At 40.3% G+C, this 16,686-nt stretch overlaps 1 protein-coding gene across 2 annotated transcripts in view; it reads right to left on the reverse strand.

Moving 5' to 3' along the window:
• The window catches only part of TBC1D4 (TBC1 domain family, member 4), a 48,538-nt gene that overhangs the window by 9,194 nt on the left and 22,658 nt on the right, over nt 1-16,686 (reverse strand). The window contains exons 10-16 of one of the 2 annotated variants that reach the window (XM_010192340.1): nt 15,647-15,873; nt 13,703-13,852; nt 6,383-6,543; nt 5,494-5,703; nt 3,614-3,616; nt 1,941-2,099; nt 432-599 (exon numbers count right to left, since the gene is read on the reverse strand). In XM_010192340.1, coding sequence (XP_010190642.1) covers nt 432-599; nt 1,941-2,099; nt 3,614-3,616; nt 5,494-5,703; nt 6,383-6,543; nt 13,703-13,852; nt 15,647-15,873 — 1,078 coding nt within the window. The remainder of the gene's footprint in view (nt 1-431; nt 600-1,940; nt 2,100-3,613; nt 3,617-5,493; nt 5,704-6,382; nt 6,544-13,702; nt 13,853-15,646; nt 15,874-16,686) is intronic. The other variant, XM_010192342.1, reaches the window with a different exon arrangement.

Consider the following 16,686-nt stretch of genomic DNA (forward strand, 5'->3'; position numbering starts at 1 on the left):
TAAAGAGAGAAGAGTAACTGATACTCAATTCCCATAAAAAAACCCCCAACAGATCCATCTGACAACCAGCACTTCTCTTCCTATAGACCTCTTCTCTTTGCGTTTATATGCAGGTAGATCAATCCATAATTTACCACTGATTTTAGACTGTATCCATGGAGCTCATTTCGTATTCTTATCTGCACAGAACTTGCAGAAGCAACTGTTTGATTTCTCTTTTCAGACAGATGTAGAAGAGCATTAATATAAACAGCATAACCTAAGAAATCATTTGCTTAGAGGACGCCAAGTGGCATACACAGACTGTATCCTGACAACACAGACAATGGTCCTGATACAGCAGCATCTACGTCCAGCAACAGGTTCCATTAGGACTGGTGTGTTCCCACTCAGACACATGAAACAAGTCAGAAAAATCTCTCAGCGACAAAAAGATGTACCTAGATCTACAAGGATGGCATGCTGTTGAGCAGTCAGCTGTTTCAGAAGTTCCTTGTAAGAGATGTCAGGAGGCTGCTGCTTGTTTGGCAGTCTGTGTCTGACTCGATGTTGCACAGCCAAAAACTGCCAGACTTCTCCCCGACGACTTTTTGGTACACCTTGCAGGTCAGACAAAAAAGAAGAGGCAGACATCATTAGTTTTGCGACTCCTGAGCTGTCAGCCTTGAGCCGGAAAAGATGCATGACTACACGCACAAATGCAGACTGGTCTGTTCAGAAAGGCTGAACTACATTCACAAGTGTAAAATGCAAGGATATCTACCTTTCCTCTTCCCCTTCCCAAAGGGCTGCTCATATCAGTCCATAAGCTTGCAGAAAGTTGTACAGATCACAAAATGCTCAGTTTAAACCTAAAAGCATTAATGCTGCATAGCAACGGAGGGACACAGAACCACTTATACCAAAAGACAGCACTTCTCTCAAGTCAGCCAAGCATCTGCGAAAGCAAAAACTAAATTAAAACACTACTTTTGAACTTCCACATACATCTCCCTTCGATATCTAACGATGTAAACCTACCTTTGAAAGCCAAAATAAACTGTCAACTCTGCTAATAATTCTTTCAAGGCAAATGATTACTTAACAAGAATACAAGTTAGAAAAAGCATATCCTTGTTCCCAAGTCTGAACTGCAGTCCAGCAGAAGACAGAATAGCAAGGAGTTGTTTGTTGGCAGTCTTCTGCAGATCACTAACAGGAATCACCTTATTTCTACCACAATTTTCTTTGGTAGCAATTTAAGCTTCCCTTCTGTATCACAGACAGATTACACTGAAATAGTATTTTATCACAGACATGAGCTTCTATGAAGGAGGGCACACTGGTGCAATCACTCTACATTCACATCATACTAACAAGGCCCTCTGGCTCCCCTTCTGCCCTATGACTAGGCCACAGAAAGATATACTTCAAGCCAAAATCCCCAGCCTTTCACTCAAGGTATCAAAATACTACAAGTATACTATAGTCCAGACTTCATAAGATGTGTCCTTCTGATGCTCTGAAACTTGGCTGTGATTCCCCTAGGTTTTGGACACAGTCCACGTTAGACATTATGGTCCTGCCTTCTCAGTAAGTAGGTAAAATCAGAGCATCTGAAACTCCGAGTCAATTGGATAGGAGCTACAGACCAGAAAGGTCACAGTGTCAGCTGCAGAAGCTTCGAGATCAATCTTTGATGCAATAATACAAGGGCATAAGATGCTACTAGAAGGAATATGACTATACATGTCTCTGCATAGCTGACATTGTAAGTGGTAGACACAGCAGAACCTATTTTTTCCTTGGCAGCAGTAGGTGGACGCATTTGCAAAAAGAAGCCAATTTTTTCATTATTTTGTGCTACTAGAAAAAATGTATTGCTGGCAGATTTCCTTAAGTATCAAGAGGCAACAACAAAAAAATCTTCAGACTTCATAGTTAAAAGCCATCCTACATACCTTCTTTCAAAGTAGAATGAATATCTTCCATGTCACATCTGATTTTGGCTCTGCAGTTTTTTAACTTCTTATCCCAAACATTAATGACATCTTTCTGACATGTACCAACTTCCTCATAGTCCAGTTTGACTTTTCTTGATTGGAGCTCATCTCTGCTTGCTAGAGCACAAAACACAAAGGAAGAGCATGTGGAAAACCAGAACATCAGAAAAGTACAAGAAACAATAAATACACAAAACCCACTCAAGTTAAATGTATCTAGCTGATAATCTGAGTGGGGATAAATACATCATCTACAATTCATCAGTTAATAGTTGAGATGGGGCCAGTCTTTTGTCATAAGATGCTGCAGGTAACCTTTTAACTTCTGTTACTGGGCCATGAACATTAGTAATTCATGAAGTACATGAAAACATGTTTTAAGGCTTAGGGCAAGAAGAAAAACCCACTCAATACAGTCAACTTCATCACATCTGCTGTTTCTTTCAACTGCAAAAACACCTTTGATCATTTTTCCTTTGTTTATATTGAACATTGCAATTGTTTTAGTATGGAAAGTCCCAAACATGTAAATGTTTACATTAGAGATTTAGGCAAGCAAGCTAGGCAAGTCTAAACTGAAGTCTGTCACACCGGTCCTACTTTTTACACGTCCCTTAGAGTCACAAGAGCTCTTGGCACTGCCACCTGGCATCATCAGGCTGAACAGAAGTAAACAGAATGAACTAGCATGAAACACATCCACAAAGGTACATCTGTGCTGAAGCACAGAACTCACGTTGCTGTATACTTAACAGATTTGCTGCATAGGACCACCTGGCACAAGATATTTATTCCAGAGGACTCATTATTTCTAAAATAAACTGAAGAGTTACTCTGGAATTTCATGGAGGAGCGGCTTTCATTTCCATTACTGAGAAATTAACTGTGGTTATTTTATTACAAATTAAATGCATGCAAAATCCACTCCAATTCCTCATACTACTGGTGTAAAAAAACTGAAATCAAGACCTAAAAGTGTCTTAATAAAACCTGTCTCTGTAAATTATCATTGGACTGAATCGCACACTTCACAATATGACCTCTGAAAGCCACAATTGAGTTTATCCCAAATTTGCCTTGATCCGTGTGCAGTACTTGCTCCTTGCAGGAGACTCCTTCCTCTTACAGATGTACCCCACTGCCCATCATCATCTCTAGGTGAAAGCAAACTCTCACTCACGTTTTTATACAACCTGCAAACCAAGACTATCAGTTCCTTTGCCTAATCATCTCACTTTGGATACAGCCAATATTGGATGAATCCATAGGACCGTTGCCTAGCCCACTCCAAAAATGTAGGTGACGAATGATTTCCAAAAGCTGTAACATATTTCAGTGTGACAATGAACTCCAGAATTAAGTGCATGGGTTACCATTCAATGAACGGTATTTAGACTCTACAGATAACCCTAGTGGAAGCCAGCAAGCTTGCCTGTGGATCATACTTGCCCTATCTACTATCTACTATGCCAACCTTGGCTGCTTGCAACCATCCTTGTTAATATTCTTCCTAGCAATTGTAGGTGACCTGCTACTTTTTGCAGTTCTTATATTTTTAGGTGATTACTGGAAAAAGCTTTCAGCTGCTCAGAAAAAAGAATAAGCAAGTTTGTGCAAGTCACAGAACTTACCTTCTGTAAAACAAAGAGCTAATAGTATTCAAGTCTCCTCGACAGCAAAAGGAACAGGAAAAGAGGTTCTATTAATATTTTGTAAATAAAAGTCAAGAAAACATTAACAGAAAATCACTAAAAACAATTCCACAGCAATGCCAGTCTTAAGTCAGTCACATACAGCTGAATAAATTCACAGCTAGGAACCAGTCTTCAAGTAGAGAAATGGCGGCATTTCTGTTATTACATTTCCCATTCCTGAGAAATTTAATTGTAGGCTAGGATGCCAACCACTGCCCAAACCAGTGCTCATCTGGAATACACCAGTTCTGCATATGTCCTATCCATAAAATGGCCCATGTTACAGCCACCCACAGGAAGGAAGCCTAGAGACAGGCATTAAGAGAGTTTACTTTCCACCCTTTGAAAACAAGATGGTGAATTCTAGCTAGCCAGAGCACCAGTTTCACTAGCAGTGCTTATGAACCTGCATACAAGACTGGAGATGTGCTCCCTGGAGCACAAACCAAGATGTGGGCTGGCAGACGGGTGCCAGTTTGGAGTCTCCACTGCTGATGTTCCTGTTTTCACCATGAGCAATCAGGCAGGTGGAAGTTACTTTCCACATATCTATTACAGAATGGAAATAACCTACATCTGACTCGTAAGGAACTGGACTGATTTAACAGTTTTCAGTGCCTCCAGCCACACAAAGAGGGTGCAGAAGAGTTTGTCCCTCAGCAGCTCATACTACCAGAGGGAATAACATGAAATTAGTTGCTACAGCAGATGTCCAGCTTCCCTACCCTGCAAGAGCAGACTGTTTGCTAAAACAACAAATGAAGATTTTGGCTGGAGTTAAAACAGACTTCTCTGTAGATGTTTCCTATGAATCCAGGAGTTTCCACAAAAGTGTGTGTCAACAGGGAGACAAACTGTAGAGAGCGCGCACAGAGAAATACGCTACAGGTGTAGAAAATACATTCAAGGATGTATGCTTGTAGGGACATGGAAAGACATGCTGCTGTTTTTCTTTTCTCTCCCTGCTTTCTCAGTAAGGACCACTAAAGAAGGAAAAAGACTTAAGAGACCTTAATAAGATCACTATGTTTAGTTTGAAGAATCAGACTACCATATAATGAGGCTATACTCTATACAAAGAGGACATTTGAAAATTTCAACTTGTACTGAAAGCTATTAGTCTATTATGCTGAAGGACTTTATATGCTAGGATAGACACTGCAGGCAATCTTTTATTTGTGTGAGTCTTGACCAGTCATGATAAAATATCTTAGCCAGAAGCCCAGGCAGCTGACAAGTCAGCACGGCTAACTTCAGATCCCTTGGTAACAGCACTCAATATTCAATGTACAATGCTCATCTTCTGAAAAAAGAACTTTTTGACATACCTCAAGGGCCAGTTGCTCAAAAATCATATTTGGACTCAAATATTTATAAATTACCATGGTGATGTGGTTAGTGAAGGACAGAAAACCTGGAGAAAAATGCCATGTGCTGCAAAGGACTGAAACAAGATATAGAGGGTAAGGTTCACCACACCTAAGTGTTCACACAGCATCCATTCTCCTGACTCCACTTCACATTAGAATTCCTAGACTTAGTCAACCAGAACACAGATTGTAGCAACCTTTGTCTAATAACCACTAAAAAAAGAAAAGTTACCACTTTCCTCTTGAACTGAGGTGACTCATAAAGAGTTGGCAGGTAGGCAGAGAACCTGGTAGACTGAGTGAGAGACCGAGTTTTTTTTTTCTAGCACTGCTAATCAAAAAGTTACAGAACCACACCTCTGTTGATGTGCCCAACACCAGTACAGTTTTCAGCTTCAGGCAGCAGAATTTGTAATACTTTTTAGAGGTATTTTCTAAATAGCTAACCTTCCAGCTTCTGGTTTTCTTTTTCCATTCGAAGCAATAGAATTTGTTGATGGATGGCTTTTCTCCACAGACTCTGTAGTTCTTCTGAATTTTTCCTCTCTCCAGTTTTATCTGGACCATCCTCATTTTGCAATACTAGGACAAGAGGGTCTTCCTCCAAGGGTGGAGCAAGAGGGGATAACGGTAACAATTCGCTTCCGTCATGACCATCTGCAAAGAAACAGAAAGCTATTACAGGAAACTCAGATTGTTTGACATATCACAAAAATCTAAGTCACAGCAGAAGAAAAATAGTTGTCTTCCACATTCAGCAGCGAGGCACTGATTCCAAAAACAGAAAAAACGCAGTTCAGCAGTAAGAGAATTATTTTTAAATAAAAAGTGTTTTATTTAACTTAAATAACATCACATTTAAATTAAATAAAGCTAAATAAAAGGTCATCCAGTATTTCTACCCTTTATCGTGCTAGTTCCTTCTAGAGTTACAAAGAGGCATTTATCTATACAGTCTCCTTTATAGTTGAACTTGTTTACTGCTGTGATTTACCACAGGCTTTACACTAAAAGCAACTTTCTCCATCTGCTAAGCTGCAGTACAGGCAGTGCTACAGCACTATATGATCACTAAATACAGAGTCTGACATTTACCTGTAGTTGTGAATTCCACCAACAGGACTATATCAACATAGCAGGATTTCAGATATTTCAGAGGTTTCTACCTTAAATGCTTCAAAGCTATTAAGAATTATTAGCACACTCAACAGGTGTCAGAATATTGTGTCAAGCTGACTCCCTTCTCCCTTTCAGATTTTCACAAGTTGCAGTTCACTACATTAACAACTATTCAGTAACAACTGCTTGTTTATTTTCTTTAAAAGCACACACAGACCTGGATGCTGCATCTTGGAAGGAGATTTATTCATAGGTGAAGCTACCTGCAGGAATATTCTCCGCCGCCAGGAGATGCGGCGAGGTGTGAGCGTGGCCCCCACAGCATTTAGAGATTCACTGCTGCAGATGGTTGATGTTCTTTTCTTTCCCTCCCCATCACTGAAGGAAAGAAAAAGCAGATGGGGTGATCAAAGTCAGTCATCTTTGGAAAAAAAATAATGAGAATCTGTATTAAGTCTGTCTAATGTAGAACCAAACCTGCAGGAGCATTTGCTGGGAAGCTTTAGAAGGCAAAGTGTGCTGTGTGTGAGCTTCACCTTGAATAGAGAAGTGCCCACGTGTTTTCTTGTAACACAGTGCTGTGCAGTTGCACTATATACAACCAGGAAGAATTCACAGCATTCACGCAGTGTTCAGCTGGAAGCTCAGAATGAAAGCTAAACTTTCTGAAAAACTAAGAGGAAAACATGATAATGTTTAGGCTCTAAAACAGACAGCAATGGGCTTTGGTTTGTCGTACATTAGTCTTGCAGGAAAGAGCTGATGTAATATCCCTAAAAGCACAGATACTGCTTTAGCAGAGCACAACGCTCCATTTAGTGCCATTTTAAATGGCATGATGAGCTCTCAGGTGAATATTTCATTGGAGGCAATGTTCTGGCCTTCTCACACAGTGCCTTTCCTACGCTTCAAAAACCAGACACTTCACTTGCATAAATGGGGCCAAATGTCCTCATATCTCATCAGCATCTCCAGCTGAAGGAACAGAGCCCTTGCAAACAGCGGGCAGGTTCAGTTCCTACCACAATGACCTGAAAGGAGCTGATCTCCTTCCTAGTTGCCACTTAGAAATATACTTACACAGTAATTTTAATAGTAGCTTACATTGCTGGAAGAGGCAAGGAGAGGATACAGGGAAGCTTCGCTGGGAGGTCATTTTAAGAGGACACTAAGCACACCTCTCTACTGACTACTGCCAGAGGAAAGGACATGAAACTTCTCTAAGTACTTGAGTCTCTGGTGATGGGGTAACCGCTGCTTAAAGGTATTTCAGTTCAACAACTTATGTAAATAATGTATTGAGTTTGGATACATTAATCATTGTAACTCATGTTTCTGTAAATAACTGCAATGAAACTACTTCTCACTATTTCAAGTCTTACACATCATATGTTAGAAGGCAAAAACTGAGTCACTCCACAACTTACTAAATAGAAGCTACCGTATCAAGGGAACGAAAACTTCCTTTCTACTGCTACGTACAAAAATCTACATTCAGCTACTGTGCCTCTAAACACGCAGACAGTCCCAAGAATAGCATTCAATTTACAGTATTAAAACTTACAGGAAAGTCAGAATAAGAGAGTGGCTATATTAGCGTATGTAACAAAGCTGTTTGTATCGATTTGAGTCACGGAGTTTACAGTGGGATGGATTACGCACATGTGCTACCTCGTGAAATGTACAAAACATACAGTTCAGAGGACCTACATTTCAGTTGTTAAACCCTCCCTTCCAAAATTCCCCTGGTATTTTAAGCACCTAACATGAATCACCTCCTCTTTGAAAGAGGAGTCTGATGAGTGACTAGAGGAAAACTTTTGAAAGTCTCATGTGCACACCTTGTCATATTCAATGGAAGGCAAGGGGGCCTATGAAAACACCAAGATTTAGCAAAGGGAGGCTAGAAAGGGAGCAAAGAAAGTTTCCTCATTTCAAAACAGACAAGTCCTAGCTTAAAATCAGATCTGAAGGCGTGAAACAATACCCTACAGAGTAAAAGCAGGAAGAAGTAAGAGTAAAATGGTAGTGTCTCCTATCCTGTGATGAAATGGCTCAGAAGGTTGGTGCAAAACACAGATGAGTTAACTCAATTATATATTTCTCACCTTGAAACAGGAATTGCACAATACTTATTCCCTAGACTATACCTCAACTTAACTGGCTGGCTTTGCTCTTGGTCATATTTACAAGATTACGTCAGGTTTTAAGGTAGCCAGGGATTTTGACAGCCAGGCAGGTAAAGTGCTCTGCTCAGACAGGCCAGTTTTTAACAATGTTTTCCACTTTAAGAAAACGTTGCTACTCAAAGTCAAGAAATTTATAACTGCTCTATAAACTATGGATTATAGAGCCTAGACACTGGGGGAAGGCAGAGGATGAATATTTCTTGGGTTATACAGTGACACAGACACCAAAAAATGGTGGAAAAAATGCAACTACTTTCTACAAGTTCCTGTCCTGCTGCAACCTACCAACAACTGAGCAAGACGAAATGCACCAGAGTCAGTGCACTGCAAAGTAAGAGATGGCAGCACATAAAATCCTGATGAACTACAGAAGAGATATCTACAAACTGAACTGAAAACTACAATATGATGTCAAAAATTTATTTTTTTAAAAATTTACTTTTACTTTATTTATTTTAAGAAACTGACAACTAAATTATGGTACAGCTTATACGTCAGAATATTTCAGAATGGTAAAAGAGACACATGAAAGGCTGAAGTCAAATAGTTCAATAGAGAAATTCCCAAAAATTGAGTATTTCCAATTTATTTTACTTAGTGTTCCTATTTTAACCACTTAACTTACCTCCTCTGCAGCTCTGGAAAACAATAACAACGTAATGCTCTACATTTAAGACACATTCATCACAGCTCAGTTTGAAGAATAATGGTTCTCCATAAGCCTACTTAACCTATGCCCCTGACCCAACACAAAAACCAAAATGCATTCATCAGCTTGTGTGTAATAAAAATTTCTCCAACGCATCATCCCATTCACTATTCTATTTGATAGTGCATAGTATGAAGAAGAAACAGTTAGTTTAGGAAGACAAAAAAAAGGAAAAGAAAAATAAACCCCAAGAAACTTGCTCAGATTACTAATATGCTTGCTGCTTGGTTTCAATTACTCAAATCTCTTCTCAAAACTGCTCTTTACAATGCTCCCAAAGACTGATATTCAAAAAACCACGCAGCTACCCCCTTTTTTCTGAATTAATGACACAATACTTACCTGAATTATTTTGCATGTGAGTCCATGCAAGCCAACTGACTTGACAATAAACACTATTGCTGGTCATGCTTAGGTTTGCATTTTTCCCCAGTTTGCTTTCATTTCAACTTCTTCTCTTGACTGCTCTAAGTAGCAACTGAATCAACACGACTTACTTTGCAATTTGGAGGATAAGATGGTACAAAATCCCCCAGATCAAGTAGAGAAATACAACTAATATTTCAACTCCCAGAACTTAAGCTGGCAGAAGTCTATATGTAAGCTTAATACAGGAAGTATTCCTCCCCTCCAGGAGGAAGAAAAACCAGTTCCAATCAGTTTACACTTCTCTATTGGTTCTCACTCATGTCACGTATTTTTTCTCTGAGTAATTATTTTCTGCTACTTCGTTTAAAGAAAATTCTCAATTATTTTACTGTATGCATGGGAAATGAAGCTGGTTTTAAAAAAGCAATCTGTTCAAAGGGCGGTAAGTCATTTTACATTATCTTTGCATAACAATGCAATGAACAGAGACAATGTGGGCTGGTCGAACCTATGCTGAAGGTTGTTCCATTTTTAAAAGTGCTGCTTTTGTTTTTATATTGAAAAAAACCAAAACAGATTCTTCCAATGGCCAAGCTTTCAGGCCTAGCTGTTGAATAAAAGCCAGAAATTCCAGAAGTTATAGAAGTTAAAGTGTAAAAACAAATTATGCTCTCAAATTGCTGTTTGTTTACCTCCCTGTTGGCAGGATATTTTTTTTAATCCTGATGTGTCCTTGTGTTCAATATTAAACACTGCAGAATGCACCCTAGACCTCTCTCTAGACAAATGAATTGACAATGCAGTAAACATTATGAAGAAACCTATTAATATTGTGTTGATACTCCAATATACTGCTCACTCCTTAAAGCAAAAAACCTATTGATGTTTTCTCTCTTCCACATAAAGCATCACAGTAGTGATCATTAGAATTAAACACCAAAAAGCCCAGCCTCCCCACTAACATTAGGAAAAGAAATACGTCGTTCACCATAGTGAACTTATTTTTTTCTCTTGTCTTTAGGTATGTCCAATATTAAAATTCTAGTCTAAAGTCAACTGGGACCTCCTTTTTAATGAAGGTCAAGACACTTTTAGGGCATGATTCATGCTTTCTAAATGAAGATGTTCCCAGTGACAGGCACAACTGGGTCTATTAGTGCTCAGGAAGAAAGGCAGATAAATAGGCAGGATCAGCTCTGTAAATGTCAGAATATTAAAGAGAATCACATTAGGATGAGAACAACTGTGCCGCAGAAACACCAAGTTCTCCCCATGGATTAGCTGAGATGAAGCTGTCTACAGCCGGTGAGAGCCACTGTACCCTGTATGTCCAACACCCTCGTATTAGCTCCTGTGCTTGTGACCATGTGCCAAATTTGACATAAACATGGATCAGAATCATCTTCTCTAGAGCATCCAGTACTTAAACACACACATATAATAAGTAGAGTTGCTTTTTAACACACAGCTGCCCAGCTGACCTTGGCTTGGTGTTGTCTGCATAGGCCCATTTGACTGCTACAAAACAAACCTCTTTACAAAATGAATTCTGATGGAAACTGGCTCTGCCCTGCACATCAAAGGTCATCAGAACACCAAGACAAGCTGCCTGTAGCATCACGTGTAGTCTTAATACAGGAAGTCAGACTATAAAGAATTTTTCTCCAGTGCAACATGTCTAGGATACACTTCATGAATGCAGAGTAACCATGACCATTCTTAGAGAGGAAAATGCACTGAAGTTTTAATTAGCATTCCTAACAGCTAAACAGCTTACAGTCGTCAGACTGTAAAAGACTGCCACACTGTGCTCAATCACAACCTAACATACACTCACATGAAAATGCTAAGAATGCCTCATGTTGAGCCTATCAGAGATGGAAGATGGTCAAACAGTCAAAGGAGAAAAAAAACTAAAACCCAAAACAAACTACAAAACAACTAACACAAAAGAAACCACACTGTAAAAGATTTGAACTTCTTCTCATTCATAAACATGATGACACGACACACACTTGCAAGCTAAATCAGATAAAGCTTAAAGAGCTTAAGGCACTATCAGTTGGACAATATATTTCATTCTCCATTAGCCAGTTCAAGTGAGAGTTGGATTACTTCAGCCACTCCTATCCATCAGCACTATTCATTTGACACTTCTTTCTGACTATATTTGTTGTGTTCACTTCATGAACCCAATTAGTGCCAACGCTTCACCTTTGCGACTACTGTTTCCTTACCATGACAGTTCATGCCCAGTTGCTCCCAGCAAGATCTATAGCTGATGAGATCCCATTTTCACAGGAGTTTTTGCACAAATTCAAGATTAAATGGTATCAGAAAGCTGTATAATATGAAACCTAAGTAGAAACAGGGTGGTCTTCCAGGAATTACTCCTAATTTGAAGATCTCCTCACCTCACAGTTCAAACTCCATTATAATGAAGTGCAGAATCAAATCCATAAAAAGCAATAGCTCAGACATTTCAGCTTGGGATCAGCTGGCATTAGAGTACAGTTTTAGTACAATACTCAATATCTACCTTCCCCAAATCCAGAAAGCTTGGTTTAACGGGATTCAGCTGCCAGTAAAAACTGACCTGGGCATTGATTCACCTTTGACTAACTGTCTGCTAACTGAAGGGAACACAGAAACAAAGTTGGACTGGAACCCAAATAAGAAGTAGACTGTAAGAGACAGGTTGGGGTTTGGGTTTTTTTGCCATTTGTCTGCACACTCTGGTGTGCACTCATCAGTTTCTTTAATTTCAACTTTAATAATTCACCTGCTGCTTAGTGTACTGTTACTGCAGGGTAGTGGGGAATGGAAAACTTAGGCATCCAATTCACTTATGAAGTGACTATTACTGGACACAAAGTTCAGAACAGGCAATATTAAAAGGCTACTTCTACACTAGATGAGATGTCAGTCTCTCCTCTCAAATTTCAAAAGCACACACGTTATTCCGTATTCCTTTGTGCTTGGGTAGAAAGGTAAAGTCACCTTAAAGTGATTCCCTTTTCAAAACTGTGAAGTATTTCTAAGACTAGTTTTGGAAAGATCTCCCAATATTAAATTATGATTAATTTACATCACCCCTTGATTTGAAAGTGAATCTAGACAATTTAACTTTTACTCCTTAAAAGCTGTGGGACTTGGGGGACAGAGAACATTAGTTTGTGTATCTATGTAATTTCTTACAGTCTATCCTAAAATGGAGATGACAAACTAATGCGTGTTTAATGAAACTGCATTCCACAAGGTAAAAATATTTCTTTAGGCACCCCTAAAAACCTTGACACCCAGCTCATATAGTTGAAATAGCCATGTATTAGAGTCCGAACACACAGAATCCAGATGATTCTGATAAGAATGCAATCTATGGTTATTTTTGCATGGAGAAAAAGTCACAAAAGCATCTTCTACAAGTCCAGAGTTTTCTGTTGGGAATGGTTAGGGGAGAGCCACAGTCAGAGATGAAGAGTACCAGAAACACAAGTATAGCTCCGTGAACAAGGACAGACTGGAGAAAGATAAAGGAGCTGTCACTGATAGAAGAGAAAGAAAAAGGTCAGCAACTGGCAAGAAAACATCATGAAGTTCAAAACTATGGCTCCACCTTACTCACTACAGGCCTACTTTAGAAAAATAACCCATACAGAGTTTCCTCAAGCACACTCCTGAAGGAGGGCCTATTTTTTCAGCGAAAAGTGTGACTTCCATTCAAATACTCAGTCTTCCACACTGATTTCAGAAAGTCCTTCTTGTATCTTCACTTCTTCCCCACTCCTCTTCAACTGGAAATTATTTTCCAATTCTCTCTAAACATCTCGCAGCTTACTATCACCCAGCTAGCTTGGCGTTTCCCCTTTCTCATGCACAGGCATCCCACGTTAGTTCACATCACTCTTTTCTGATTTTTCACATGCCAGCGATCACAGCAACACATGCTGGTTTGCATTCAGCAGAGAAAGCATTAAATTGGCGTGACGCTCCTAAAAACCATTGCATTTCAAGTGACAAACCAATGCAAGAGATTTGCCACACCACAACAGAAACAGGTCACGGCTACTAGATGTTAGCAGACTCTACTTTTAACAGGCTTTTTTTGGCCAAAAGCCTGTTTGTTTATTTGCATCAAGTACTTTGGAAGTCTGTTAGAAATGCAGGAGCACAAGGCAGAGGGGCAGAGACCCCTTGTGTTGCAGCGCACTGGGAATCCTGTGGTTAAGCTGCTGGCACTGAAGAATTAGGCAGGAGACAACGCTCTCACCTCTTGCAGAGGTCACTTTCCGAGTGCTGGAGCAACCTTCCCGAGCCCTGGTAAAAGCTTTTCAGGAAAGAAGGGGCAGAGACAGAGGAGGGGAGACCGGGTGATGCAGATTCACTCACATTGAGAGCGCGCCGAACCCCGATAATAGGGCTGTGCAGGCAACAAAAGAACAGATGGGTCAGCATGGATTTGGATACCACAGCAAAACAACCTCATTAAAGACAGTGGCCAGTACCTCCTCTTGGCTTACAGTAACTTTGTGTCCCAGAAGATAAAATGTACCAAGTGCACTACTGGGCAGTTACCCTGATCATATTGATTTTGCTGCTGCAGCCCATTTCTTTTAAGAAACATTTCTATGGCATTGCAGAACGAGCAGACCACCTTATTTCTTTAGTCTTATTTAAAGCAAGTTCAGAAAAAGAATCTCTGAAATATTCAGAGAATACCCTTAGAAACCCACTCCAAATAACATGAACCGCCTTGTTTCTTCCCTTCAGTTTTCTCTTGCTTTTGTGAATAACGTGTATTGCTAAAAATATATCAGAAAGTAGAGATTATTTAAATGCAATATTTTTTGATATATTTTTGTAGTGTTTATATCAAGAAGGATAATTGTACTACACAGTTAAACATTACTTAATAATAGTAACAAGTGTTGGGAGGACATACAAATTAAATTTCTTTTATTTAACATTTTTTATTAATCCTCAGTAGGAAAGAAAGAAAAAAATCCAGCCTAGGATCAAGTTGTTACCAACTTTTTTGACTGAAAATCTGCTGATGATGCCACTTAATCAGTGACTTCTTAAAAGTTATTACAAAGAAGTGAAGTCAGCAAGTCCTTCAGTTTGAACTGTCAGGGTTTCCTGTTTGCATACAACATGGTCAGTGGAAAAAAACATAACCAAAGTTTATCTCAGTAAAAAACACATTATTTATCTCTTCAGAAACACAATGTAACAAAACTATTCCAAGGCTAGCTTCTTGCTGCCCCCCCTCCACTTTCCATTCTCTTAAACAGTATAAACATTTTTGCCTTTCTTTACAAGCTGGTGCAGCATTCACACAGAATTTTTAATCTAGACATCAAATAAGTGAGAAATTATTATTTCAAGCCATTTTTAGAAAGAGCCCATAAAAAGCATAATTGCAGCAAGCATTGAAACAGACTAGAGGTTTGGGAAAAGTGCTCCTCTAACAGCAAATTCAGCTCATCTGCATCGTCATTTACTTCACATAGTCAGGATGGAAGCAGAGAAAGAAAGTACAAACAAAAAAGGCCCACAATGAACTGTGGGGACCTCTTCTGACTGAGTGAAGGAACTCCCGAGGGAACAGCACACATGTAAGAAGCTGGAGAGTCTCCAAAAAGGAAAGGGAAAGAAGTTACAGAGGGAAGCTCCGGAAAAAGGCAAACAGGGAAATCAAATGCCTTGGAGTTCAGTGGAGTTGTTTAAGCCTTAAGTCCTTTTGTGAGACTCCTCATCAGTTTTAATTCTGGACATACGCTCTGGGAGCTTGGATAAGGCAGCGACCGACACTTGAAGCTGTCAGTGCCTTTTTCATCCTGGCATCAAACCGCTAGGCTACCATCTCTGCAGTTAAAAGCAGTGAGGACCTCTTCGCCAAAGGGCCCGACTACCAACACTGCCAAAAAGGCTCAGCTCAGGGGCGACAAATAAATAAATAAACAGATCGGTGTCGGCATCCAGCCCAATGATCAATTCGTTGGATTGATACTTCCCCCGAATCACTATAATTCAGGGATTTGTGAGTTACTGCATAGCACCAAACTCCTCGGAGGCAGAGAAGACAGGCTGAAAATAAAGAAATAAACCCTAGAGCAGTGCAGAAACAGCTTCTGTAAAATGGAATGCGTGAGGCTCATGTGCTGAAATCACAGGAGCCAGCAGGCGCATGGGGCGGCATGCCCCAACTCACCTTGTCGATTCAACGCAGCTCTGCCGCAGCAGTGGGGACCGGACACTCTGGGACCTGCCGTTTTGGAAGGGTATCCTGCGCCGTGCGCTGGAGGGGGGGTGGCTGAAGGTGTGGGCGCGCCTCCTGAACTGGGGGGAGTCCGAGTCTTCCTCGGGAAACGGCTGCCAGGCCGAGGAGACGGGGGACGCCGGAGGAGTAGCTGGTGGGGAATCACCCGGCGAAGCGTCCTGAAAGGAAGTGCCGTGGAGTGAGGCCTGCGGCTCTGCGCCCTACCACAGCTCTCGCCTAACCCCAAGCGCCGCGCACTGCATCGGGGCACCAGAGCCTCTCCCCCTTCTTGGTCATGGCCTATTGTATGCTAATTATCACCAAAACCAGACATCCTTCGACAATTTGCTCCAAACCAGCAGCGTCCTTCTTCAAAAAAAAGAGGAAGGAGGAATAAAAATGTATTCACGATGCAAAGAACGTACTAATTACTCCAGGCATCCTCTCACAGGGATCGGCATCCCACCTACCAGACTTCTGGCTTTTTCAGGAATTGAAAAGATTAGGGAAACTGTGTTTAGCTGGTTTCCTCGACATATCGCGAGCAAACTTCCTGTGCCGTCATAGCGATATCCTGGAAGAGACACTGTTACTACACAGCCAGTTTATGAGCAACTGTAGCAGGAAAACCATAACAGAATCTTCACCTCCTGGGAAAAACAGCAACCGATCCTCACGTGAGGTAAAACATTAAAAACAGGAAATAAAAAGAAAGTGAACAGAGTTCTGCCCCCATACAGCATCCCCAACAGCTGGTTTTAGGTAAAAAATTCTTACTTCCCTAAAGCAACTATTACTTACAGAAAAGATTCTTCACCTTCACAGCACTTCCTTTCGTTGAGAGATGACCTTTTTTAATTACTTCAGCAAAACAAGGCAGAAGCTGACCAGAAATTCCCTGCTTTTTGTAAAAGCAAGGGAAGTGTTGAAAAAAAAAAAGACTGGCAATCCAACAATAGATTAAAGCTGAAGCTTCAAGTCAAAATACACAC

Source organism: Mesitornis unicolor, unplaced genomic scaffold (genome assembly GCF_000695765.1).
Source record: "Mesitornis unicolor isolate BGI_N332 unplaced genomic scaffold, ASM69576v1 scaffold12659, whole genome shotgun sequence".
NCBI lineage: Eukaryota > Metazoa > Chordata > Aves > Mesitornithiformes > Mesitornithidae > Mesitornis > Mesitornis unicolor.